The 27,176-nt window shown below is 36.5% G+C and overlaps 2 protein-coding genes across 10 annotated transcripts in view; one reads left to right on the top strand and one right to left on the bottom strand.

Annotated features, from left to right (window-relative positions):
• The window catches only part of Glra3 (glycine receptor alpha 3), a 165,382-nt gene that overhangs the window by 62,746 nt on the left and 75,460 nt on the right, over positions 1-27,176 (bottom strand). For both annotated transcript variants that reach the window (XM_087901195.1, XM_087901196.1), the window contains exons 4-5: positions 20,386-20,609; positions 1,392-1,474 (exon numbers count right to left, since the gene is read on the bottom strand). In XM_087901195.1, coding sequence (XP_087757321.1) covers positions 1,392-1,474; positions 20,386-20,609 — 307 coding nt within the window. The remainder of the gene's footprint in view (positions 1-1,391; positions 1,475-20,385; positions 20,610-27,176) is intronic.
• The window catches only part of LOC146890620 (uncharacterized), a 59,789-nt gene that overhangs the window by 3,048 nt on the left and 29,565 nt on the right, over positions 1-27,176 (top strand). For 5 of the 8 annotated variants that reach the window (XR_015736237.1, XR_015736238.1, XM_087901197.1 and 2 more), the window contains 3 exons: positions 877-982; positions 1,745-1,842; positions 2,231-2,305. Coding sequence is in view for 4 of the 8 variants with exons in the window: in XM_087901197.1 (XP_087757323.1) it covers positions 1,757-1,842; positions 2,231-2,305 (161 nt within the window). In the remaining 4 variants the exon portion in view is untranslated. Of the gene's footprint in view, positions 1-876; positions 983-1,744; positions 1,843-2,230; positions 2,306-4,851; positions 4,978-8,130; positions 16,441-27,176 lie in introns of those variants that run through there. The other 3 variants (XR_015736239.1, XR_015736240.1, XM_087901199.1) reach the window with 3 other exon arrangements.

The following is a 27,176-nucleotide window of genomic DNA, read 5'->3' on the forward strand; positions in this document are numbered from 1 at the left end:
GGCTTTTGGGGGACTTTGCGGATTTGGGCATAACATACACATGCAATAAATAAATAAACAAATCAATAAAAAATACCAAATAATTTCTTTGTTCCTTAAAGTTTGGACAGTTTATCTCTGTCCTCTGAACAGCAAACTAAACATGGTGCCAATGAGCTGTTTTGTCCTGTGGCCTCCTTTACCAATTTATGTGTGTTTTGTGTGTGTGTGTGTGTGTGTGTGTGTGTGTGTGTGCGCGCGCGCGCGCGTGCGCATGCGTGCGCTTATGCGTGCATACTGTTTCTCTGTGGCCTAACATTGAGCAAGATAAACAGTCAAGTGCCCTCAGGTTGATCTTCCTGGTTGTACAGAGTCCAAAAAAATGTACTGCTAGGCATTTTTCATTATGCATTGCCTCACTTGTATTACTAAATATATCAATATCCCGATTTTAGATTGCTTTGTTTTCCTTTCAACTACTATGACATTTTATTCATACCTGTGGTTAATATTTTAGAGACACTTACAGAATAAACCACTTAAAATTTAAAGAACAGAGTTATTATCATAGAAATAGATGTTTATATGTGCTGGCTGAGGATAGAAGGGTTGGGCCATGTTCCCCCATGAGTTTTGTTCGCCATCTAGTGACAACTCTACCTCACTACAAGTATGCCTGTCAGACACTGAAGTCTGCAGATAAAATTTCCAATTTCCTTTAGGAAAGATTTCAAATTAGAGTTTTCTTGAATATATGTTACATATACATATAACTGAATTATAAGTTTGTTACTAGTTCCCTTTGATGAAATACCATAAACTGTTTTACTATGTATATAGTAATCACTATACACATATTTTTATTCATATACTATTATATCCCTTATATTATTATAGAAATGTTTCCTAAAACATGCACCTGGCATGCTGCTTTATGTTATCATCAATCAGTGACATGAGTGTGTCCATTTGCAAGACATTTGGAGGAAATCTGAAAGCTCTGGTGAGTATCTGATACATTCAAAAGTCTGATGTGATACACACAGCACATTTAGCTAAACTACCATACACTGATTAACGGAAAATCTAAGGTGTGGATCCAGGCAGCTAGTTTCCGTCAACTCTGACTGTACGAACATTACAACACTCGAAGGTATTATTTTCACTACTGAAAACACGGGAATACTTTGCTCTGTGTCAACAATGAGGTGACATGAAGTGTCTGGGCCTTTGAAGGCTTTCAGCAAATATAGATGGCACCTGCTGTCAATGATGTGCCCATTTTACTTTTGTTTATTCAATAAACACGTCTCCAGCGAAGTACTAAATAAATGACCTGTCTTACCACTAACACGTACATCTCCTCCATTAAAAAAAAAATGCTCAGGCAAATGCCAGTTGCTCATACTCACAGCTTTCCAGCTGCATTATACAGGTTTGCACATCCATTGGGAAATTCTTGAGATCCATCGGACAGGACAGGGTTAATGTCAATCTGAAATGATACAAGAAATTCTGTTAAGGGCGACTCTTTCACACTGACACATGAACATTCTATTGCCTAGAGACAACAATTTTTATGTTGATAGTGACGAAAGCTGTGCAGATGGAATTTTCTTCAGTTTCAGAATGTTATTTATTCTGGTATGACTATGTATTTATAAATTAATCAGGTTTTTCTGGCAGGAAAGATATTGAAGTATTGTTGCAAATATAACATTCTGTACATTTACTTGTTTATTTGTTTGTTAATTTTTCCCCTTAGAGTTGAGTAGAAATGCCTAGAAGGGATAATTCTTCCAAAAGTGGTTCCCAGAAGATAAAACTGAATGTGGATTCTGCAGAATTACCAAAGGTCAAAAGGTGCATTTCATTTAAAATCATATTACTGAAAGTTAAGAGGTCAGTGTATACAGGAAAGTAAGTTCTAAATGTGGAAAAACGGGGCGGGGGGTGTAGAGAAATAATCTGATATGACATTTCTGGTCACTTTCACAGCTCTCTCTGGGAAGGGGGCAGCGCCTAGTGGGGCAGTGAGGATACAAAATCCGAACAACTTGACTTGTTGGTGGATAGAGTGCCATTGAGCACAGCAAATCTGAAGAACCTGAATGTTTGTTAGCAGAGTAAGCAGTATCTCCTGCCTCTGGCTTAGACATCCCCTCAGGTCCCAGAGGAGTCAGAAAATAGTTCTATAGTGTCACGACATAGTATTATGCTCACCAAACCATATTCTGGTTTTTATTCACAGGAAGAAAATGCAAAAGGTCTACAGCAGCATTGTGCACTTGCAAAGAGACCTCCTGTACTCCCAGAGACATAACAAGTATGTTCCATATGAGCCTTACAAATATATGTATTTGTGTGTATGCATATATATATATAAACATGCATTCCATATTGTATATATGTTGAAACCTATGCAAATATATTAAAAATACATTACTGATATATCTTCCAGTTTTTTCCCATGAATTTGTCGAATGTGAAACTGGGAGGGAGGAAAAGAGGGAGGTCCTGATGCATGGTCAATATTCTTCAAAATTTTTTGTGAGAAACCCTACTCAGCTACTTTGATTAAAGTCTTCACTGAAGTCCATTGTACTAGTGAGCATGACAAGTGAACAGTTTACGTGAGTTTTATGACCTGAGGCATATTACTTAAACCTCCCTAAACAATAGTTTTCTCCTCTCTAAAATGATGACAATTATACTTACTGGAAAATTGAAGTATAGGATCATGAGTTGTTGTGTGAACTTCTCTTAGATAAGTGTTTGACACATAGGAAATACTGAATACTCACTAAATTTTAATGATTGACTGTTGTCTCCCTCATATTCCCTTCCTCAAAATTCTAATGTGTGGGCAACAGATGAATTAATTAAATCACGCGTGGGAATTATTTATAGTTTAACAAAAAATAACTACCAATCCAACAAATATAGCTATAATAATCTTGAAAATGGCATTTTTATATAGACTACAGACCTAAAGTTATAATGACATATAGTTTCCAGGGAATATCTTGCTGACATGGGTCCAATTAGCAGAGTCTGGGTGAAATAAATGGTTAGACCAATGGGGCTGCTGGAATTATAAGAGTTTCAGAAGGATTATTTGGCAATTCATTTAATTTAGGGTCCTTAGCAAGCTAAAATAATCAGAGAGCTTGATATTCAAAAGCTGTACCTTTCTAGTCTCTTTTAGTTAAGAGATACTAAGTAATAGAGTGTATTTACACATACTCTCTTCAAAAAGGCAGTTTTAGAGCTCTGTGGACAAGCTGTTCCCTGCCTTGTAAAAGGGTTTCTCCAGACAGAGTACACATGCACATTCTGAAATTCATGCACACTCATTTTCCAAATATCCAAGGCTCTCGCCAGGCAATTTCTAGCGCTGACTTGCAGACTGCTCTGACCTTTTGTGAGGAAGTAAAAAGTGTTCTCAGATTCCTCTCCACACTCTCACCATGCATGTGTTGTCAAATTTATATCCTGGCTCGTTCTCTGGCTTAAGACAGGAGCCGTTACATAATGCCAATGCAGGAAAAAAAAAAGTTCAAAAGAATTATTTGGCAAAGCAAAAAGGTTTCCATAAAACCTGTTGCAAAAACATATCCTATAAAAACCTACTTTTTTTGACTTTGTTTTCTTTTATTTAACGTAAAATATTATTGATTAAACAAAACACAGATTGTCAAACAAGTGCCAGCTGGTTGCAATATTTAATTTGTTTATCGAAATACGACATGCAAATTAAAGATGTGTTCTGACCACATCAAAGTTAAACTAAGTACAGAGGCAATGACTCATGTTCTGTTTTGGACATGAATGACTACTTGTTTAAGGAGGACACTAAGTCCTCTTTCTGAGACAAGATACGTAAACAGGATATGCACTTCTTACTGCCCCCCTAAGAAGTCTTGGATTACAGAAATAGTCACTTTCAAAAGGCTGACTCATCTTTGAAATCATTGGCTTCTTTAAAATTTAATTATTATCCATTTTTAAAGCAGCATTGCTTATAGGGAGGTGTCTGCCCCAATGTCTGCTTGAAATTAGACATGTTTTCTGACTCCGTATTAACTTTTTAACTCAAAATAAGTATTTTTATGTTTTATTGTTATATAATTTTATGCATATGAACATTTCTGTGCTCAAATACATAGTGAAATATTTCCCAATATTTTGTAATTTGATAACATAAAGAGACAATGTCTCTTGCTCAGTATTGTAAGAAAATTTGAAAGAGTTTCTGTAATACAATATTAACACATTCGTGGTACTTAGTTTGCAGTAGAAAGAAGTCCAGATATTTTGTAGATAATATTCATTGCTCTGTAGTACAAACTCTTAAGATAGGTAAATAATATTCACCATCTTTAAGTGAGAAAACTTAAGAGTTAACAAAACTAACCTCATATTATGTAACAAAAAATGGACAAGGCAGAACTTGCAACTTGGCAAGCGTGTGTCTAGCCTAGATTCCAAGGTCTTGACCTTTAAGAATGCCACTCAGAAAGAATTGGATCATTTCACTTTTATATATTACCATAACACAAGAATTAATAAAATGCATAGGCTATTAGTTCTTACATGTGAAGTAAGACATATAAATACTCTTTTAACAATAATTAGAAAGATATAATTAGACAGTCAAAATCATAAGAAATTTCTCTTGGGATTTTACATAATTGAGTGGTTTGGTATGTGATTATGAATGATTTCATAGGGAATAAAGAACTAAGAAATGATCCAAGAATAGAAACACCCAAACAGAGATTAGAAACTGTTACTATGAATTAAATTTGGGAGGATTCTTTGTAAATTGATCATTAAAAAAGAATAAATCTAACCTGCCTATTACAACAGCATCAGTGATGAGCCCTGTGAGAAGTTGACATGAACAAATCATGAATCTCAAAAACAGTCACCTTTGTTTATACTCATGCTTTTTCCCCAAATATCAGCACTATCAATAAATTTTCTAATGAATGAGCAACAATCTTGAGAAGTTGATATAAGTCACTTTTTTGTTTACATTCATTAGTATCTGTCAGTGTTCAAAAATAAATGTTATGCAGGGAAACTTTTTGTTTACACAATTAAATTTTACAGAAGTAGAAATTTTATCTGGCTCAAATAAAATTTGAGATTGTGGTCACTGCATTGTATTCAATACCTCTGAATACAATGTTCTTGTCATTTCATTTTAAAAGGATGAAGGTTCTGCAGTATCAGCAGCAAAGCTGCTTGTGTGCTAGTAGAACATCTAGTGTTTAATATTTAACAGGCTTTCATGTGCCTCCATTTTTTTCTGAAGAGCATCATCCTTTGGCTGCCTTTGCTTTGTTTTCTCTTTTGAAAAGATAAAATTAAAAGCTTTGGGGCCTACTGTATGCCTGCCACCACACTAAGTGTTTTACATGTATTATTTTTGGCTTGATTTAGCTGGTAATATTGTTTTTATATATAGAAGGAAAATCAGTTGTTTTAGAAGAGTCTTGTCTCAAATACAGCTAGTAACTAGCAGAGTCTGAATCAGGGCTGGCAGAATTAGTCAGTATCCACTGGGCCCCTAGTCCTTCCAACATCTCTTGTTTTGCATACCGAGAGTGAAAGCCAGACCAGGATTTTACCTGTAAAATGTCTAAGGATTGCAGAATCTGCTAACATTCTGACATGGGATTGCATTGTTCACTTAGAAAAAGAGAAGGCTTGTTTGCAGTTTGCTCTAAAAATCGTGTGTTCTCCAAGCCTGTCTTGCACACTCGTCTCATAACTGGCTGCACACTTACACTCATCTAAACCCATTACATTAGTTTTGTGAGACTTGTGGTGATGGCAGAAGTATTCTTGCTGCTTGCTTTCCCCTAATAATAAATTCCATTATTTCTGACTCAGAAATTTTGTGTTTTCAGGAATCATTAAATGGAGACAGGTTAACTTTATAAGCAGTATAAAATACAATTTGAAACTTAATCTTGAAGCACATGTCTGACTCCAAACCCCTCATCCAAAACACAAGCTATTTATTTAGTATAATCCATAGATATGATGTGACATTTTAAATAGTTCTGTAAATCATAAAAACCAGTTACACCAAGGCTGGAGAGTTGGCTCAGTGATATGGAGCACTTGATGCTCTTTTAAAAGACCTGAGCTTGGTTTCAGAACCTACATGGTACCTTGTAGTTATTCATAACTCTAGGGATCTGACACATGCTTATGACTTCTGCAGGTCCTTGCCAGATGTGTGACGCATATACATATATACAAGCAAAGTATTATCCACTTAAATAAATCTAAAATTATATTTCTTTAAATTCACAACTTTTCTTCACCCATTCATACCTCAGTTTTACTTCTCAGTGTTAGTCTTTCTTCAGCTACCTGTCTATTATTTCTATTAATATAGCTATGCTAGTATAAAATGATTTTATGTGCTACTTAGTACTTGAAATTTTCTATTTAACATTCTATAGGAGAAATGTAACATTTTTTTTAAAAACCTCATAACGTTTTTAGCTTCCCACTAAGCCCAAAGGTCCTTGTAGTTAAGCAAATACCACACAATTACATGTTAGGAGTCTGTGATTAATGTTTGTGTTTTGGTGTTGGTAATTTGCATAATTACTGATATTGCATAGTGTTTTTGCCTTGGTATTAATTAGTGTCTCATGGTGACTGTCTTTACACTTTTGTATTCTTAGGGCTCCTTTAAATTCTACTAGGTCTCATTGCTCTTCGGTGCTTCTTAGTGGCTGAACACAGGAGGGTTCTGCCTTAAAACTCATGTTTAAACTTCTTTACTGATTTTTACATTCTTCTACCATTGATTGTTTCTCTCTCTCTCTCTCCTCTCTCTCTCTCTCTCTCTCTCTCTCTCTCTCTCTCTCTCTCTCTGTCTGACGGTGCCTCTATTTTATCTAATTTTCCCACTGCTTGCTCTTTTTTTTAAAAAAAGATTGATTTATTTATTATGTATACAATATTCTGCCTCCATGTATGCCTGCACTCCAGAAGAGGGCGCCAGATCTCATTACGGATGGTTGTGAACCACCATGTGATTGCTGGAAATTGAACTCAGAACCTCTGGAAGAGCAACCAGAGCTCTTAATAGCTGAACCCTCTCTCCAGCCCCCCTCTGCTTGCATTGTGTGTTAATGTCTTTAATTTTTCATTCCTGAAAGTATTATTGTATACATGCAAATGTATTTGTCCAGAGAATTTAAAATTACTCTATTTTTTTTTTTACCTTTCTTCGGTCATGTTTTTGTTAATTTTTCTTTTATTTTTGTATTTTTGTTTTCTCTTCCTCTGTATTTGTTTCTCTGGTCTCTGTCATTTAAAAAAAAATGACAAGACATTTTCAAATGGCTGTTTTTGAGACTGAGAACCTAAAAGTGATTTGGAGTTTAACTAAAGAGAGATGCTCATGGAGTAATGTTTATAGCTCTATGATGATACGGTAGTACATCTGCCAGCATCCGTAGCTATAGGATGATCCAGCAACACATCTGCCAGCATCAAGAGCTCATTGACAGCCCTTTTCCCTAGGGAAGCTAAGTCCACCAGAAATATAATTATCAATGGACTGCACAAGAAGTGTTTCACAGTGACTTTTTGAATGGTAGTGCTCATAAAGCTCGGTAACTATTTCCTTTACAATCTCATTATATTCTCACGGCCTCAGTTTGACGTCTCTTGAGAATTACGAGATGATGCCTATATCTTCGCTCTTGGAATTCGTGAAAACATCTCTTGTTCTTTTCTATCCTGCTTCTGCCCAAGTCTAAAGACAAAACAAGGAATCCTTGATTGAAGAGCATGGGTGAGGAAATCAGGGTAGGAGGTTCTCTGTTTTTAGTAAAAGTCTAAGTCCATTCTCAGTTTTTCATTTTAGTTCTTTGCTATCCTGCATTTTTTAAAGTTCTACCTGCCTAAAATCCCCCAAAGTTTAAAGATCTTAATTATTTTCTGCCTTCTACTGTTTGTCATGTTGCCTTGTGTTCTACCATCTCTGCCTAAGTCAGTTTTCACATTCATTTCCAAGCTTCCTAGACAATGTTCTTCCCACGTCTGTTGTTGATTTGTTGTCTATTCGTTTCAGCTTGCTGTGTACTAATGCTATCTTTCCTCGTTATTCAGTTCGGTTCACCGTTTTAGTGAGACTTAAAGAGGTGATGCATATGCCTGCTCAAGTTCCCTCAGTTGCACTTGCCAGGACCTCATGCCTTCTTTAAACAGGCAAGGAAGTCTGATTTCCCATGAAACAGCGCGGATGCTCCATTTGCAAACTGGCCAAGATCTGTTTTCTAATACGATTTTTTTTTTATTTTTTCTATCAAAGAAACTGAAAATTTGGAGCATTTGAAGATTTCAAAATTCTGTGAAATATCCAAAATCAACTCACAAAATTATTTTTTGTTTGATCGTTTAATTCAGGACACAGAACTGACTATGAACCAAAAGACCATCTGTTTCATCTGAATTCATACTGAAAGATAAAAGACAAATTTCTAATCATTCCTTAGCCTTTTTCCAAATGTAAAAAGAAATACAAGCTATCTACAAGGGATGATCCCATTTACAAAAGAAGTAAATTCATCATCATTCCTCTGTCTTCAGGCATTTACAAGTAACATAATGACAAAGTCTTTAAAATTATGTAGAAATTCTCTTTTAATAAATACTGATACCTTTAGCATAATGCATTTTAAATGGAGGAATTGTTTTGGTCTTAAAGTTATATAACAGCTCTGTTTTATTGGATGAATCTTCAGAAAGGGCAGACTTCATTGTTCTAAGCCTTCAAGACATCATATTGCTATCAAAGTTCCTCCTCACAAGAAGAACTCCAGTTTATTTTTAATAATGTGGGAATATGTGAGAGCGTAGCTCTTATTTTTTAACAGACATTTTTAAGTTTCAGTGTATTTATTGGGGGGAAGGGACTTCCATGCTTGCCATGAAGCACATGTGAAAGTCAGACGACAAGTTTCAGAAGTTGGCCTTTTTCTCTCCACATATGGGTCCTAGGAATCAAACACATGTCATCAAATGTTCTGGAATGTTCCTCAACCCTCTGAGCCATTTTGCTAACCCCAAAGTTCATTTCTATATGTTGATATTTTCCAGCTCCAATAAGATTATATATAAATACCCATAATCATATTGGATACATTTCACACACAAACACATACACTCAGAGATGTGCTGACACACTCAGAATATTTCAATTCTGCCAAATGAAATAGTTAATACTAGATTGTTCCATGGTACATGGTTCCTGGTATTATATATAATAACGAAACATTACTTAAAAATTATATTATAATTAATTAATTTGTGCGTGCACATGGATGCCCATGTAAATGAGCATCCATAACACGCAAATGAAGGGAAACTCACAGGAGTCAATTATCTCCTACCACCTTTGGGACTGAACTCAGACTGCTAGTGTTGACAGCAAACATCCTCCCCTGATGAACCGTCTCACCAACTCTGGTGATATGTTGCTTTTTAATAATCTGTAGATACGTTAACACATTTAGCATAAAATAAAATGTTATAGTTGACAAAGTTATGTACATTTTTTGACATGCTGGAGACTGTACTTAGGAGTTTTCACATACCAAGCTAGCCATGGAACCACATAAACAGAAGCACAAATACAAGCTGCTGCAGGAGTACCTTCCACTTCTTCAGCCAATAGTCGCTGAAGCACGAGCCCACAGTGCTGCGGGAGCACCTTCCGCTCCGTCATCCAATAGCCGCTGAAATACCAGCCCACTGGGGCGTGGTATATTTCTCTTTAAAAGAAGAGGGGCAAGGTTCCAGCGCTTGGTTCTGGCTCCTGCTCCCGGCTCCTGCTCCAGTGACTAGGCTCCCTTCCTGACGGTTTATGGTGTATGTAAGTTTTACCCCCCAAAATAAATACCCCTTTAAAACATAACTGGTGTGGGATTGATTCACCTTTATCTGGCGCCCGAATATGTGGGGTTTTCCCCCTCATGGCGTGGGCCAAGCAACCAAAGCCAAACACCGCTACTGGCTACCAACTGGCCCTGACTTCGGGCGGATCAGGGAGGGAACTTTTTGGCTTCTGCTACCCCTATCGGGCACTGTCTTCCCCGCCGCCCGGCTGAGTCCCGAGCGCTCAACGTGCGCTGGAGCACATGATCTGTGAATTTAACCTCTGGATTTGAGTGTACATATTCTAAAGTTTACTTCCTGGATTGACGCCATTGTCACGTGGATTCAGGTACGCCCCCACCACCTACTGGCAGGCAACGGTCATTACAGGTAAGATTTTTCTTTTCAGTTGAAAATACATACATACATACATACATACATGCAAGTACAATTTCTTTTCATCAAAAATGTCAGAAAATATTACTATCCAAAAGTTCAATGGCTTTTTTTAATTGCACTATGGAGGATATTCTGAAGGATGTCTCTGATATTCCTCTTACTTGGTTATTCCTGGGATCTGTCGCTTTTCTGGTGTTTGGCTATTTTATAAGGATGATACAGTCCTTACAGACTGAATCCACAATGCTGAGGGCAGAGATTAAAACCTTAAGGACAATTCAGACTGACACCAACCTCCTCAAAAAAGAGTTTGGAGTTCTCAAGGAGGAGCTTAGATCTTTGTCTGATATGACCCAGTCGACTGACCAAAATATCAAGAAGGTACAGTCTGATATTGCTTCTTTAGAAGGGAGCTTCACTGCTCGGGAGGAGGGGACAACCAAAATGACTCGTAACCTCCAGTCCATGACTGTAAGTGCTGAAACATTAGCTGAGAGGATTATAACCATTGAATGTGAAAATCGGACTTTATCAAAAGGGTATGATAGATTAATTGACAGGATTTCCATACAAGAAGGCACAGTACATGCCATGAGGATTATGTCCAAGGAGGATATGGTATCTCTAACGGACAAGCTCCACGCCTTAGAATTATCAATGAAGGCGATTGTGTCCAAGGAGGAAATGGTGTCTCTGACGGACAAGCTCCATGCCTTACAATCGTTAATGAAAGCTTTGGAGCATAATACTGGACAGGAGATTCAGGACTTACAGAAGGCAATGGTGAGCAGATTTAATAAGATTGAGGAAATCATAGACTCTGATGAACAGGAGCAAAAGGTAGAAAGGCAATAGTCACCTCAAAAAACTCTCAGTCTACATAGAGTTAGACCTGCCTTTCCAGTAACAACATCAGAAAAGATAACCGGCTCCAAAAAACCTAAGGTCATTAAAGAACATACATGGGAGCCTATACGTATGAATGATCTGAAAGAATTTAAACAAGTAATTGTGAATTATGGACTACATTCATCCTTTGTTAGGGAGATGTTAAAATCCTGGATGCTGAGCAGCAGGGCCACCCCTCAAGATTGGAATCAATTAACATCAGCTGTCCTCGAGAACGGACCTTTATGGCATTTCAAATGCCTATTCAAACAAGAGGCCAGACTTTTACAACAACAAGAATCAGTGAAAGGAATTGAGGTTTCACTAGATCAAATTCTAGGGGAAGGACTTTGATCCTCAGGAACAAGCTCTTTATGATGAAAACATTTTATCCATATGTGCTACAGCAGCTCTAAGGGCCTGGGACAGGGTTCAAGACTCAGGTCAGAGAGTAGAATCGTATATCAGGGTCAAACAGGGTCAGAGAGAACCCGTTAGTGACTTTTTACAAAGACTAACTAAGACTGTATAAATAGGGATACCTGATACAGAAGCAAGAAATATAGTAATTGAGTCTTTGGCTTATGAGAATGCCAAAGTAGAATGCAAAAGGATCCTGGGGCCTTTAAAGATCAGATCAGCACCTTTGGATGAATGGGTTCTACATACAATGAATGTTGATACATTTGATTATGGCAATGAAACATGGGTACAAGAAGCAATTTCCAAAGGTAAAATGAGACATCAGATTACAAAATGCTTTCACTGTGGCAAAATGGGACACACGAAAAGGGACTGCAGACAATGGAATTCCAGAAATAATGCCTTTTCTATGAATAACAGGAATAGGAGGACTCAGCCTTCAGGTTTATGTAGGAGATGTCGAAAGGGCAGGCATTGGACAAATGAGTGTAGGTCAACAAGAGATAAACAAGGCAACCTGTTACCATTGGGAAACTCAATGGGGGGGCCTCATGCAGGCCCCCATGGCAAATGTGGTCCAGTCATTTCCGATCACTGCAGAAAACATGCCTCTTTGGGAAAATTAGAATGCCCCATGCCTGCTGTTAAAAGCAATAACGGCCTGAAGGATGAGTTAAATGTGGTGAATGAATCAAAAGATCTAAGAGGACAAAGTAAACGAATATTCTGGCAGACTTCTATAAATGAACAAAGACCACAGCTAAGAGTGTGTGTAAATGGCAAATTTATTACTGGCTTACTGGACACAGGTGTGGAAGAAAGTATCATTACTCCAGAATCTTGGCATCCACATTGGCCTCTTCAGGAGGTAGATATTCAGTTCCTAGGAATTGGAACTCTATCTCGAGTAAGACAAAGCACGAGATGGGTCAATTGTATAGGTTCAGATGAACAAATAGGAAAACTAAGGCCATATGTAGCCAATATTGCAGTGAATTTATGGGGCCGTGACCTATTGCAGCAATGGAATACCCAAATTAAAATTCCTGCTGCTTCCAGAGCCTATATTTCTGAGAATAGTATTACAAGATATTACAGATGGCGGAAACCAGTCATCAGAGCTATATAAGAACACAACACAATTGATGGTCCTTCAGAGGTACCAACAGCCATGCCTCTACAATGGTTGACTGAGAAACCAATATGGACTAAACAGTGGCCTTTAGCTGAGGAAAAGTTACAGGCATTAGAACAGCTGGTACAAGAGCAATTAGATGCTGGACATATAGAAGAATCTACCAGCCCTTGTAACTCTCCTGTATTTGTTGTTAAAAAAATCTGGTAAATGGAGAATGGTGACAGATCTCAGAGCTATCAACAAAGTTTTCCAACCTATGGACCCTCTGCAATCTGGAATTCCTCTGCCCTCCCTGTTACCAAAGAGATGGCCTCTTATAGTTATTGATCTGAAAGATTGTTTCTTTACTATACCATTACAAGAAAAAGATAGAGAAAAGTTTGCCTTCACAGTGCCTACTTATAATAACTCTGAGCCTGCAAGGAGGTACCAGTGGACCGTTCTCCCACAGGGAATGTTAAACTCTCCACCCTATGCCAATATTTTGTAAGCCAACCATTGAAAATTATACGCAAACAATTTCCTAAGTCCATAATATACCACTATATGGATGATATTCTGATATCTGATCAAAACAAAGACACCTTAGAAAGGCTGTTTGAAGAAGTAAAAATAGTATTACCTAAATGGGGATTGCAAATTGCTCCTGAAAAATTTCAGAGAGGAGATTCTGTTAATTATTTAGGTTATAAAATAGGTTTACAAAGAATTAAGACTCAAAAGGCACAAATCAGGAGAGACCGGTTACTAACTCTTAATGACTTTCAAAAATTATTAGGAGACATCTCCAGCCTACGACTGGCTGTTGGGATAACACCTGACCTAATAATTCATTTAAACAAGACGTTGGATGGTGATAAAGACTTAAACAGTCCCAGAGAATTAACAGCCAAAGCAGAAAAAGAACTGACAATTGTTGAGGAAAAATTGCAGGAGGCACATGTGGACAGGGTAAATCCAAAGCTTAGTTGTATTCTTGTCATATTGCCTTCCAGAATTTCTCCTACAGGAATCTTGATGCAAAAAGATGATATTATCTTGGAATGGATCTTTTTACCACACAAACCAAGTAAAAAATTAAAAACTTATGTGGAAAAAGTCTCTGAACTGATTATAAAAGGAAAATTGAGACTTCGTCAATTAGCAGGTATAGACCCAGCAGAAATTATCGTGCCTTTCACTGCTTATGAGATAAAAAAGTTGTGGGAAGACAATGAACCATGGCAAAGAGCTTGTGCTAATTTTTTTTGAGAAATCAATAACAATTACCCAAAAAACAAGAGACTTAACTTTATAAAGAGAACTTCTTGGATCCTTCCTCGAATTGTCCGTGATGCTCCAAGAACCAGAGCCCGTACATTTTATACTGATGCTAATAAATTAGGGAAATCAGGTTACAAATCAGAAGAATGGAGTAAAGTGGAACAAAGTCCTTATGATTCAGGACAGAAGGCAGAATTATATGCCATCCTTATGGTTCTTAGGGATTTTAAAGAACCTCTTAATATAATTACTGACTCACAATATGCAGAAAGAGTTATTTTGCATATTGAATCTGCTGAATTTATACCTGATGATACAGAACTGACCTCATTGTTTATCCAGGTACAAGACATGATCAGGAACAGGCTCTGCCCTATGTATATAACACATATCCAATCCCATATGGGTCTGCCAGGTCCTCTAGCACAAGGTAATGCAGATATTGACTAATTATTGATTGGAAGTGTGCTGCAGGCATCTGAATTTCATAAAAAACATCATGTCAATAGCAAAGGCCTGAAAAAAGAGTTTTCTATTGCATGGCAACAAGCTAAGGAGATTGTAAAGAAATGCCCTACTTGCTTTTTTTTATAACCAAACACCATTGCTTACAGGGACTAATCCAAAGGGTATTAAAAGGAATTAAATTTGGCAGATGGATGTGTTCCACTTTGCAGAATTTTGAAAATTAAAATATGTACATCACACCATTGACACTTATTCAGGCTTTCAGTGGGCAACTGCTTTAAGCTCAGAAAAAGCTGACTCAGTAATCACACATTTATTAGAAGTTATGACCATTATGGGTATACCTGCACAAATAAAAACAGATAATGGTCCAGCTTATGTATCTAGGAAAATGAAACGGTTTTTTGCTTATTATAGTATTAAGCATGTTACAGGTATACCATACAATCCTACAGGTCAAGCAGTCATAGAAAGATCAAATCGAACTATAAAGGATATGTTAAATAAACAGAAAGGGGTGGACAATGCCCCCAGAAATAGATTACATAATGCCCTATTAACTTTGAATTTTCTTAACGCTAATGAGAAGGGAACAACAGCGTCAGAAAGACATTGGATAATGGAAAAGTCTGCTGAACTAAATCAACTGGTTTATATCAAGGATGTGCTGACCTCTCAATGGAAGCCAGGAGATGTGCGACATTGGGAAAGGGGTTTTGCTCTTGTTTCCACAGGAGAAGAAAAATTGTGGATACCATCAAAATTAATAAAGGTTAGATCTGAAGAGAATAAACCTCTTGGAAATGAGAAATAACAGCATCTACAATGATGATGACCATACAGGTGGTAAGAAAAACATAGAATGGGGGCAGGGTTCTGTTCTTATCTCCACAGGAAAACACTCGTCTTTGAAAAATTCAAGGGACACTGGATGTTTGAATACTGACAGATGGAAAAATAACTACCCAATATGGATTATCAAGAAAACTGAATAGGTTCTGTGAGTATGAAGCTCTGGAATATACTCAATCATATTTCTGAATTTATAGAGCTGGTTTTTGAGTTGGACTCTTGGCTCAGTCCCTCTGTAATTCCAAGCCTGTTGTTAGGAGAAAAACCCTGAGTTTCTGGAGTTTCTGTCCTTTGTCAAGAGCCATGATATGAGACAGAAAGAAATATGAGTTTAGAAAACATCTTTACTTTTCTTCATATCTATCATACTTTTCATTGAATATGTCTATCATACCTTTCATTGAATATATGTTTGTATATGTCTATATAATTAATGTTGAAGTTTTCCACAATGAACAATGAGTTTTTCGTGCACTGACTTTTGAAGTTTCCAGGAAGAAGATGGGACCCCCATAACAACAACTCCACTCGGTTGGTATGACGTCATGATACTGATAGTGCTACTACAAGTCCTGTTTCAGGTATCAGATGCATGGATGATTCCAACTTGGTTAGCTGAAATGGTGCGCATCTTGTACAACATTCTAGCCAGACCTCCACAAAATACTCAGAGACTGTTTGCAATTTTAAAAGACATTGATCTTGAAATTCAACCATCATTTTACTTTCACAGAATCCTCCAGAAAGAACCTCACCCCATGACAGCTGGAAGTAATTCTAGAGGACGATGTCCCCTCTCTCAGCAAAGTTTGTCCTCAGGTTTAGGAACAATACTTAGGGATTGATTATAATTAGTATACGGTTGAGAGTTGGGAAAGGAATTTTATAAGCTCAGGGATCTTTTGGGGGAAAAAAGGGGATAATTGGATAGATAATAAGGGTATTTGTGAGTTATTGTTTATAGACAATTACATCAGCATATATTGAATATTTTATGTATGCATGCTTCTACCTGTTTAAAACATTTTTATGTATTGATATATATTGTATTGATATATGTATACCATATTGCAGTGTACATTTCTACCTCTGATTAAAATACTCATACATTGTTTATGTATTGATAATTATTGTTTACACTTGGAGGTCATTGTCCTCATTTATTGCACAGTTGTTCATTCTCTTAGTCTTTAAGTTAGATACATGTTAAGAATTGTAGATCAATAGTCATCTATGTCTGTCATATTTATGGTTAGACTAATCAGGCTCTTTAGATACATAGAGATTATATATAAATAGTCTTCAACCTCTTCGAAGAGCTGTAGAAAATGGCATTTAATTTAATCTTAGAGTTCTGTGTAGTGAGACAAAATCACTCCTGGCAACTCCGACCTATTCCCGAGAGATTGTTGAGCACCAAAGACACTCCACTTGGAGCTTGTCTTCTTGACAAAACTGGCCTCTGGGTAAGGAACTGCCCATACCTGAACTACTGACAAATACACGGTATTCGGAAATGGATAAACAGAACTCTCAAATCTTGGACACAGGGTAAGATGATTTTGAAAAATCTCTTGCCTGTTAAAATACGGAAATGGATAAACAGAACTGTTAAATCTTGCCAAGACAGGGTAAGATGGTTTTGAAAAATCTCTTGCCTGTTAAAAATAATCTGTCAGTTATTCTGGTCTTAGTCAAGGTTGGTTGCTTCAACGCTGCAAACAGGTCTTTGGTGATTGCCCAGGTAGCCAGTTGTCTCTGTGATTTGTTGCATGATTTGGAAGTTCTTTGATTGCACTTCCTAATTACTCAGGTAACATTATTTCCCTTCTCCGATCTTCTATGGGTTGAAGACTAGATAAATGTAGCTACTTTCCTCTCATGACTTGGCCAAGTTATTTATTATACAAGACTTTAGCTAGTTAGAATAGGATATTTGTACTTATTGTATATAATTTTGTAGGTTTGTACTTACTGTATATAATTTCATAGTAGGCTTAGAACTCTCTTACTCAAACAAAAGGGGGAGGTGCTGCGGGAGTACCTTCTGCTGCTTCAGCCAATAGTCTCTGAAGCACGAGCCCACAGGGCTGTGGGAGCGCCTTCCGCTACATCAGCCAATAGCCGCTGAAATACCAGCCTACTGGGGCGTGGTATATTTCTCTTTAAAAGAAGAGTGGCAAGCCTTGGCTCGGCCTCATGGTTCCGGCACTTGGTTCCGGCTCCTGCTCCCAGCTCCTGCTCCAGCGACTAGGCTCCCTTCCTGACGGTTTATAGTGTATGTAAGTTTTACCCCCCAAAATAAATACCCCTTTAAAACATAACTGGTGTGGGATTGATTCACCATTAACAAGCTTTAAATTAGTAGGGAAGAAGTAAACTTGTTCAATGTGTACCTTGTCATATCATCACCATGAGTCCACAACCCAGAAGGGTCAGAGATGTTGATAATGAATTAATGCAATCTATCACATACTATATAGATTTATTTTCTGAGTAATACATAACTCATTTTTTAAAATTTAAAGAACATAAAACTTAATTAAGGTAAAACTGATAGTTCTTCATTGCTGCATAAATCTTCTCTCTCATTTCTACAATTGATCATTTTTAATAAATTTATGAGCTTCCCTCCAAAGTTCTCATATAGCTCTTTGTAGATAGTTGTGTGTTGATTAAAATGGAGGTAGATTTTAAGAAAGGTAACAGGGATTGATTTTATTATTGTGTAAGCATTCTAGAATATATTTGAATAAGCTTATTAATAGATGATCTAGCGTAATGCACATCTAGTGTACACAATACATGTGCTGCTCTTTTACACAATGGGCCGTGCTTTAGACTGTTAACTCCACCATTAGCACAAACAAGCGAATAGTGTATTTTGTGGTAATCTTGCAATGGTTATAATGCCACTTGATGAAAGAAAATTTTGGACTCATTACTGTAATTTGTTTTAATCATTTAATTTAATTTGTGCACTGATACATGTGTGCGAGCATGTTTGTAAGTGCGTGTGCACTTGTGAGGATAGCTGGTTAGCGGCCAAAGGACAATCCAAGTTGGTTGCTCCTCCTAAGCTTCAGCTACTAGCCTCCTCACTTTTTCTTTCATTCTCTTGCTTCTTTTCTTTGGACATACAAATCACCATTTAGGCTTTGCTAACCAACTAGCAAGACCTCCAGGTCTGACTGTTTCCATCTTCCTAGCACTAGGACATATATGTAAAATATTTAATAATATGAACCTATCATTGTGTTCAGCCGAATTCTTTCTTAAGATTTATTTTATTTATTATTTTGTGGCTCTGAATATTTGTCTGCATGCACTTTTGTGAACCATGTGTGTGTCTGCTGCCCACGGAGGCCAGACGAGGTTGCTGGATCCAATGGAACTATAGATAAGGATAATTGTGAGCCACCGTGTTGCTTCTGGGTTTTGAACCTGAGTCCTCTGGAAGAGCAGTCAGAGCTCTTAACTGCTGAACTATCTTTCCAGCTCCTCAATCATGTCCTTATTAATGAATATATAAGCTACTTTGTGGTTGGTGCCACATGAAGTACATTTGTATGCAAAAGAACATTAATAAGAACAACAAAACTAATACAGAAAGGGAGTTAATTTTATGCTTAAAGCCTAAATACAAAGTCTAACTTTACTTACATTTAAAAACACATTACTGTTGATACAGCTCTTTTAACACAGCATATCATGTTAAATATGGCATATTTCTCTTGTGAGAAAGACAACATGAATTCTGTCCTTGACCTTTTTATTAACCACAGCAAAGAAAATAACTATAGAATACTGTTTTCCACAATAATTCACATATTTTGGAAGACTTAAAATGTGAAGTTGATTAAGTATATCCTTGTAAATAACTATTTTCCTTATTTATGGACCCTGTTCCTGTCTGATATTTATTGACTTACCAAAGTCGAGTGATTTCTAGAGCACAGGCCTTTCAGTCGCCTCTGTGAATCCTGCTAACTTGCTTAATAAATATCACTGACTTGTGCAGTTTTTTTTAATTATTTTTGGCTTTTGGGGAACCACACCACCCAGCTTCCAAATGCACATGGAGACTTATTATTACTTATGAATGCCCTGCCTTAGCTTGGCTTGTTTCTAGTCAGCTTTTCTTAAATAATTCCATCTACCGTTTGTCTCTGGGTTTTTTCCTTTTCTTACTTCTGTGTATCTTACTTCCACTGTTACTCTGTGCTTAGCTGTGCGACTGTGTGGCTGGCTCCTCAGGTCCTCCTTTGTTATAATATTTTGTTTGTGTTCTCACAAATAAAGCTCTCCTGGAGATCAGAGCATGGAGCTAGCCACTAGTGAAACACAGAGATCTGGAGGTCTTTATAGACAGAAAGGAAGTGATAGTCAGGGTGGAGAGAGGAGCTCGGCCTTTTTCTGTCTGAGGAGTCAGAGAGGTAAGAGGCAACTGTGGCTGGTCCTTTATGACTCTGATCTTTCAGCGGTTACCCTGATATCTGACTCTAGGTTTTTATTATTAACACTAATCAGGACTGGGCTGCACTCCTTGCCTTTTCTCTTTACTTGATCTCTCTCTCTCTCTCTTCTTTCAGATTTCTCCTCCTATTTATTTTCTTGGCCTGCCAACCCCATCTTTCTTTTCTCCTGCTTTTCTATTGGTCATTTAGCTCTTTATTAGACCAATCAGGTATTTTAGAGAGGTAAAGTAGCACAGCAAAACAGTGTTAAACAAAAACAATGTAAAAGAATGCAACACTAAATGTTTAATGTTGCATCATTAAACAAATGTTCCACAACATAAACAAATGTAACATGTCTTAAATTAATATCACACAATAAACTTGTTCAGATTGATTTTTGGAATCCGTACTGTTCTGGGGTTAGAGACTTATAAATGTTGTTATTAATTAGATATATTTGGAATTTCACATGTTAGAACTCAAGTGAAACAATGATAAGTTTTCCCCAAATTTCAAAACTATGTTAGTATGTATAAACAAAGAAAACAAAATCCAAGCCTAATTTTTCTAAAACTGGCCATTTAAGTTTGTGCTTACCTTATTGAGTAAAGGACGTTGCCGTTTTTGAAAATTCTTAGCAGCTTGTTATCTGTGGTGACTTCATGAAAGTTCGCCCCCTTCTCATTAGCAAAGAACAAGTCCGGTTTCCAAATGGAGTCCAACATGGAGGGGTCCAGGTCTAAGGAATCGTCAGGATATTCGCTGTATGCCAGACGAGGGTCATTCCATTTCTGACGAAGAAAAATGTTTACTCTGTAATCCTAAGGGAGAGAAAGGGGAGAAGAGAAGAGAAATAAAGAGAGACTCTAGGAAGTACAGTGAGTCAGTTTCTGTCACTGTAGCTTCACCAATTGCGCACGGAGAACTACGTGGAATATGTATATGCTGAAGAAGACGGTGAACGGCAGCGATGTTTTACTGTTTGACTGCGTCCTTGGGGACCCTCAAGTCATCCAAGAAAGAAACCGCAGAGAATGAGAGTTCATTGCTCTCTGTTTTTCCCCCTTCAAATTTTATTTTCCTGGTTTGTCATATTAAAATATTAAATAGTAGTTAGACATTTGAAGCCAAACATTTTCTCCATTACTCTTATTTTTAGAAATATGTCTTCTAGATATCTAGCAAGATTCAATGTTCTATTTTTTTCTGAAAGCTTTCTATTATACAAAGTAACAATGTATACTTTTTAGAGTTATAAAACATAATTTTACTTTTGCTTTTGAGGCAAAAATATGCAGCCTTTGTAGATAGGCTTGGAATTTACCGTGTAGACCAGGCGGTCCCAGAACTCATAGAAATGCATCTGTCTCTACCTCTTGAGTTCTGGGATTAAATGTGTGTGTCAGTATACCTGGCATAAAACAATTGTTTAATATTTAATAATTTTGTTTAATTGACAAGTCCCATAAAATAAGTAATTTAGGAAAATTAAAAATTATATGTGAGAATTAAAAGAGTAATACTGACTAATTCCAGCAATATTTTAAGTGAGTATTTCTAGGGACATTTTTCCAATTACACTTTTTAAAGATTATTATAAAAGAAAAGTCCATGTTCTCAATCAAAATTTAGCTTGGTGCATGCGTGAATATGTGTGTGCGCATGCATAGTATATAAAATATTGTATAGCACATCTTTTTGTTTTAGTGTTCTGAGCTAGGTTGACCTCCCACTTACTATGCAGCCAGGGATGATCCTGAACTGCTAATTTTAATGCCTGGACAGATCTTGTGAATAAAAAATAAATAAAGCTACCGGTGTAGTTGAGCATGCCACATGATGTGGAGTTTTATTATTCATTTTCTCCTTACATTTTTGAAGTGATTAAATCTATAGACTTTATTATATGTGATTTATACATATATTTGAGAAATGTTTCAATTATCTGGAAAATACTGGAGATATTACAGTGGAACTGAAACCTGACAATTTTCTTATTTCTTTAATATCAAATATGGTAAGCAAGCCACCGAAAGAAACTTCTGCTGAACTTTTGGACTTTGTCATTTGGGCAAGTCAAGTTCACAATCTGATCGGTATTTGGGCACCAATACTTCTTCCCTCCAACTGCAACTAAGCTTACATACCAGACTTTCCCCACTCTGCCTGCCAGTTGTTCCTTGCATCTTCCTCTGTCTCTTCTTCTGACTGTACTTGATCATCTCCAAAGAGAATATAAGCACTACTAAATGTTTGGCATTTAGCAATAGGAATACATAAATTCTTTGAAAATTTTACAAAATTTCTTTTGAATGTGTTAACCCCCTTTTCCATCTCCCCCAGATTTATCCTCCCTTGCTACACATCAGACTTTGTGTCCTCTTTTTATTCTTAAAACCATGAGTTCCAATTCATGCTGCCCATACGTTCTTAGGTGTTTGGCTTTCCATGAGAGTGTTTCCATTGACCATGGGCAACTTACAGTCTAAAGGAAGCATCCCTCTCCCAGTAGCTTCTGAGCTAGGAATGATGGAACTTTGTGTCCGTATTCCCCTTCCATTCTGTTATAGGTCTGCCTTGGTATTATACAGATTTTGTGCTTAGTGACAAGGTAATTTTTAATATGCATATGTATGTATATATTTGTTTTATTTTCAAAATGTTTCTGGTATTAATATATTATTTTATAGATACATGATTTTAGTTTAAAAGGATATGGGATCTGAATAAAAATTCAAAATTTATAGACAAATAAATAATCCAGAATTCTTCTTGTCTTAAGATGTCCTATCTAAAGATGCTGGCCAAGTTAAAAATGTAACCTCCAAGTACTCAACTAGTTTTTAGTTTTCTAGACCTTTGCAATTCTGAAGCACTGTACAGAATAAAATCTGTGTATCGCAAAGAGCAGAACACTTAATACTCAATGGTGGCATAATTGCTTCTAGCACTCTCTGTAATATCCCCCACGTTGTCTTCAACATCTGCTCCAGGAGCATCCATAGGGAGATTAGTCGTCTGGGACCACTGATTCTGAAATAATGGCTTATTGAAAAAGCCTTGCTCATTCCTCAGTTCCTAAACCAATAGGGAAGAAAAGCCATTTTTATACCAGCAATTTGGAGTCTTTGAAAGGTTATTTCAAAACTCCTCCTGAGTTCCTCTTCATCATCCATATGTTTATTCTCTTTGAAAAGGTCAGAAGAGTTTTTAAATTACCAACAAAACTACAAAGGAATATAATTTTATACCAATTTGGAAAACAACAGAAAAATCGATTAGAACATAAGATGTGTTAAACTGGCAGGAACGTATTCGTTATACCATTCAGTAACCTCGCAGTGTATTTATGATTGAAAACCGCAGACAAAGATCATGTCTCAATTCTTGCACTCTCACATCAGAATTGTTGGAAAGGTAAGGTAAGCATATTTTCGTGAACACACTTTCAAAATTTAGGTGTTTGTTTCAATAAGTTGAGTTCATTTAATTTGGCCAGTCTTAGTTTTGTAGAGAAACACAGTATTTGTAGCTGCTGGATATCAATGAAAAATAATGATCACTGTTTCTCTTTGGGTTCAAGGTGAAAGGACCTCTCTTAATGTGTGCCTAGCAGCAGCAATCCACGTGTTCTCACTATTTTACTAACTTCTACCATACTTGCCCACTTACACTCTTATTTAGTTCCTTTATACTTGCACACTTTCTTCTTTATGTTGACCTGGATAGACAGGCAGACTATAGTCTCACAGTCAGTTATACTAACAGACGGGAGGGTAGGGATTAAAAACAATTCAACTTCCCATACTCTGCTTCTACCCCCCACTATATTTTATGTTGCAACAAGAAGGAAAACAAGCAAGAGTTCTCCTGGTTTAGGCATTGTAGAAGTGAAACTCCTTCTGCTATTACTACTTCCGTTCAAAACCCCAAATCTGCATCTGAAATTTAACTCTCTCCAAATTAGAGCAAGTTATTTTACTTAACTGTATTGTTACTTGATGGGAATCACAAATACATGTCAAAATGAATGGAGCCACCCATGCATGATATTCATTTGCAATATGTATTTTACATTATGTGAGCATTATCTGCTTGTCATTTTTGGACTTCTGTTTAAAAACAATATCTTCCCCAATCAAAATACATAACTCAAATCGTAGAAATAATTAAAAATTAGGGAGCAAAAAAGTCTTTAGAGCATAACTTGTTTTCTTTCAGCACCAAAAATGTCCTTCACTGTTCTTAGAATTCTGAAAATTCCTTCCAACTAATACTGAACAACTTGAAGAGGCCAAAAGGCACTCGGTACTTTAAAGATGGATAAGATCATCATTGAATATCATTTTGATCACCTTCCAACCAGTGAGTTTTCTGGATTATCTTTTGTAAACTGTAATATATACAATATGCATTAAAGATATATTGTCAGATGCAAATAGGATTAGATATTGGTGGCATTCGGTACTTTAATAATACTGTGTAGCCATAACAACTATTCAGTTACATATTATTTTGTCACCCTTGAAGAAAAATCTGTCTCTTATCCCTTTTCCCAACTATTTATAACCAGTACTCTATTTTCAAACTCTGGACTCTGTACTGGGCACTTTAGGTCATGGATGTGTTGTAGTCTGTGACCCTTGGTGTCTAGGTTCTTAAACTTAGTATAACGTTTACAGAATCTGTAAAGTGTTTTTAGGAATATAGAGATCATGTTTACTTTATTAAAATCTAAAGTATCTTATTGACAAAATTCTACCTGAAGTTGACATAGTTTCCAAAGATATGCACGTTTCTATAACTGAATTATATGTATATGTAGAGTACATGCTATCACAATGTACACAAACAAGTATATGTATATATACATATATGCATAGATTTGTGCATATATTCCATCATAAACCAAGCAATCATCATAAGGGATTAAAGCAGTATTATTAACTGATGAAGTAAACTTTTTACAAACCTGAGTCTACCAGCTTCATAACAATCTTGCACAGAAAACTGGAATTCTATTTAAGTATGTAAGCAACTCCCAGCTCAGTCTAACTTGTGTCACCAACGTAGTTGAAGGTAGCAACTACTATTTGTTGTGAGAAATTAGGTTTAATTAATATCATGTGTAATTTGAGATAAATATTTCAGCAATAACTAACCAAGGAGGATTTCTTTGAGTCTATGAAAAATAAAAATGTAGCAAAGATGATAATGCAAACCAAGCTTCTTTACCTCAAGATATTCTACTATAAAGGTATTCATCTGATATAGGGAGCTAGATTAAAGTACTTGTAGGCACAAGCATGAAAACTCGAGTTCTCTCCCCCAAACCCAAATGTTTTAAAGGCAGGTTTGTGTCACACACTAGTAAGCCCAGTGTCCTAGGACAGACAGGCAGATCACTGGGGTTTACTGGCCAGAAGCCTACTCTACTCAGCAGGTTCACTAGAGAATTTGACTCTAAAATCAACATAGGCAGCACCTGAGAAATGATTTTCAAATTAATCTCTGGTTTCATACATACATGTACGCACACACACACACACACACACACACACTCACACACTATCTGGGTTTTGGTATATATGTGCATATTTTCAAAATGTAATTGATTATTACACTTTCCTTCACAACCTCAATGTTCTCTTAAGATAGCAGCTTTGTGTTTGGGGGGAACAAAGGCATAGATATTATTGACAAACAGTTTTTCCTACAAATAAAATTTTAGACACATAAAATATTCTAGTGATTATTTTGAATATTTTCAAGTAGTTTTACCCTCTATGCCTTCTTCACTTATAAAAATAAAAACTATAATTTACATTTTTAAATTTGAAGTAATTTTTTTTGTTCAGGGGAATTTAATAATTAATGAGAGATTAAATGGTAGACACCATTTACTATGCGCTATTATGAGCTGAAGATTAATAAACAAATGTTCCATTTAGCCAAAATTTTAGAGAGTTAAACGTTGTTTGAGACAAAATTAAACTGCTTTGCACTTGTTTTCTTCTGAGCAATTCGGATAATTCTTTAGAAGCTGTGTATTGATTTGGACATTGGCCAAGAAGCTGTGTGCCGGCTGTTCACTGTACCATACAGATGCCGAGGAATTAACTTCTTTTTAGAAACTATTATTGTGTGAGGCAGCCTTACTTACATAGTTCTGGAGAAGAGCAGATAAAATATTTTGCTGCTTCTGAGTCAAATGATGTAAATGTTTAAAACATTTTTACAATCTACTGTTGCCTAAATAGTATATATACTATCTCCAAAAATTCAGAACTAAAAGGGAAATGTAATGAATCACTATATAATATTTCCTGAGTACATGACACCATTAGCATTAATAGTTCTATATTTTCTTTATTTGAGAATATGGAGACATTTTTTATATTTTTTCAATTTTAAAATATTTCTATATTTCTCCTTTCCCAATCCTCCCCCAACCTCCTCCCATGTACTCCACCTTGCTAACTTTCAAATTCATGGATATTTTTATTAATTTATTTATATGACATACTTTAGATTTGAATGTAAGGTGTCAATTGAATGCGATGTAAAGATATATTGCCCAACTGTGGTATGTTTTCGTTTTTCATACGTGTATCTGGTAATCTGCGTCATCTTTTAGTTGAACACAGTGTGCGAATGTTAGTACAATTGAATGTGAATTCTAGACTGGGTTTAGCCTGACAGTGAAGTTAAAGCTGAGAGACAAGTAAATACCATTCTTCTATTTCCATACCATGTTATGCCCTGACCTATTTCCACATTAGTGGCTACATTCTTTCCTCTCTACAATTGGCTTGGTGTTTGCACCTGGCTATTTTCATAAGTTGAAAATTATTTTAACTGATTAAATTCCCACAGATTGAGAGCATTAAGCTGCTTTACTAATGCCACATGACAGGCATGCATTAAACCTGAGATCTTGTCATGTCCCTTCAGGCTAAAGACTAACTCAGTATGGAGTGCCTTGTGCAGGTGATGTTGTCTCAAAAGCAAGGTGTCTTGTGTGGAAGCAGGTTATTTGCTGTTAGGTACCATGTCCATTCCGCTCACGGAATACCACTGTGTGACCTTTACTGACACCATGTGGAAAAGGCCCTGCAGCATATCTTTCTTGCCTACAGAGGATCATTTTTTTTTTCTTGGTGATTTGGGAGCAATATTCTGTTGAGAAATGCTTTTCTTTAGTAGTGATGTCTTAGTGTTCCAGCACTCCTTAATGAGGAGTCTAGAATTATATCTCCTTACGGTGTTTTTTGCAACTTCTAAGAACAGATTTTAAATTATATTAAGTAAACTCCTACTTTCAACTTTCAACAAAATCATTTATTTTTCCCAGATACCCAAGATGATTGATGATATGTATATAGTCT

The sequence above is a fragment of the Myodes glareolus genome, chromosome 23 (genome assembly GCF_982192425.1).
Source record: "Myodes glareolus chromosome 23, mMyoGla1.1, whole genome shotgun sequence".
In the NCBI taxonomy this organism is placed as follows: domain Eukaryota; kingdom Metazoa; phylum Chordata; class Mammalia; order Rodentia; family Cricetidae; genus Myodes; species Myodes glareolus.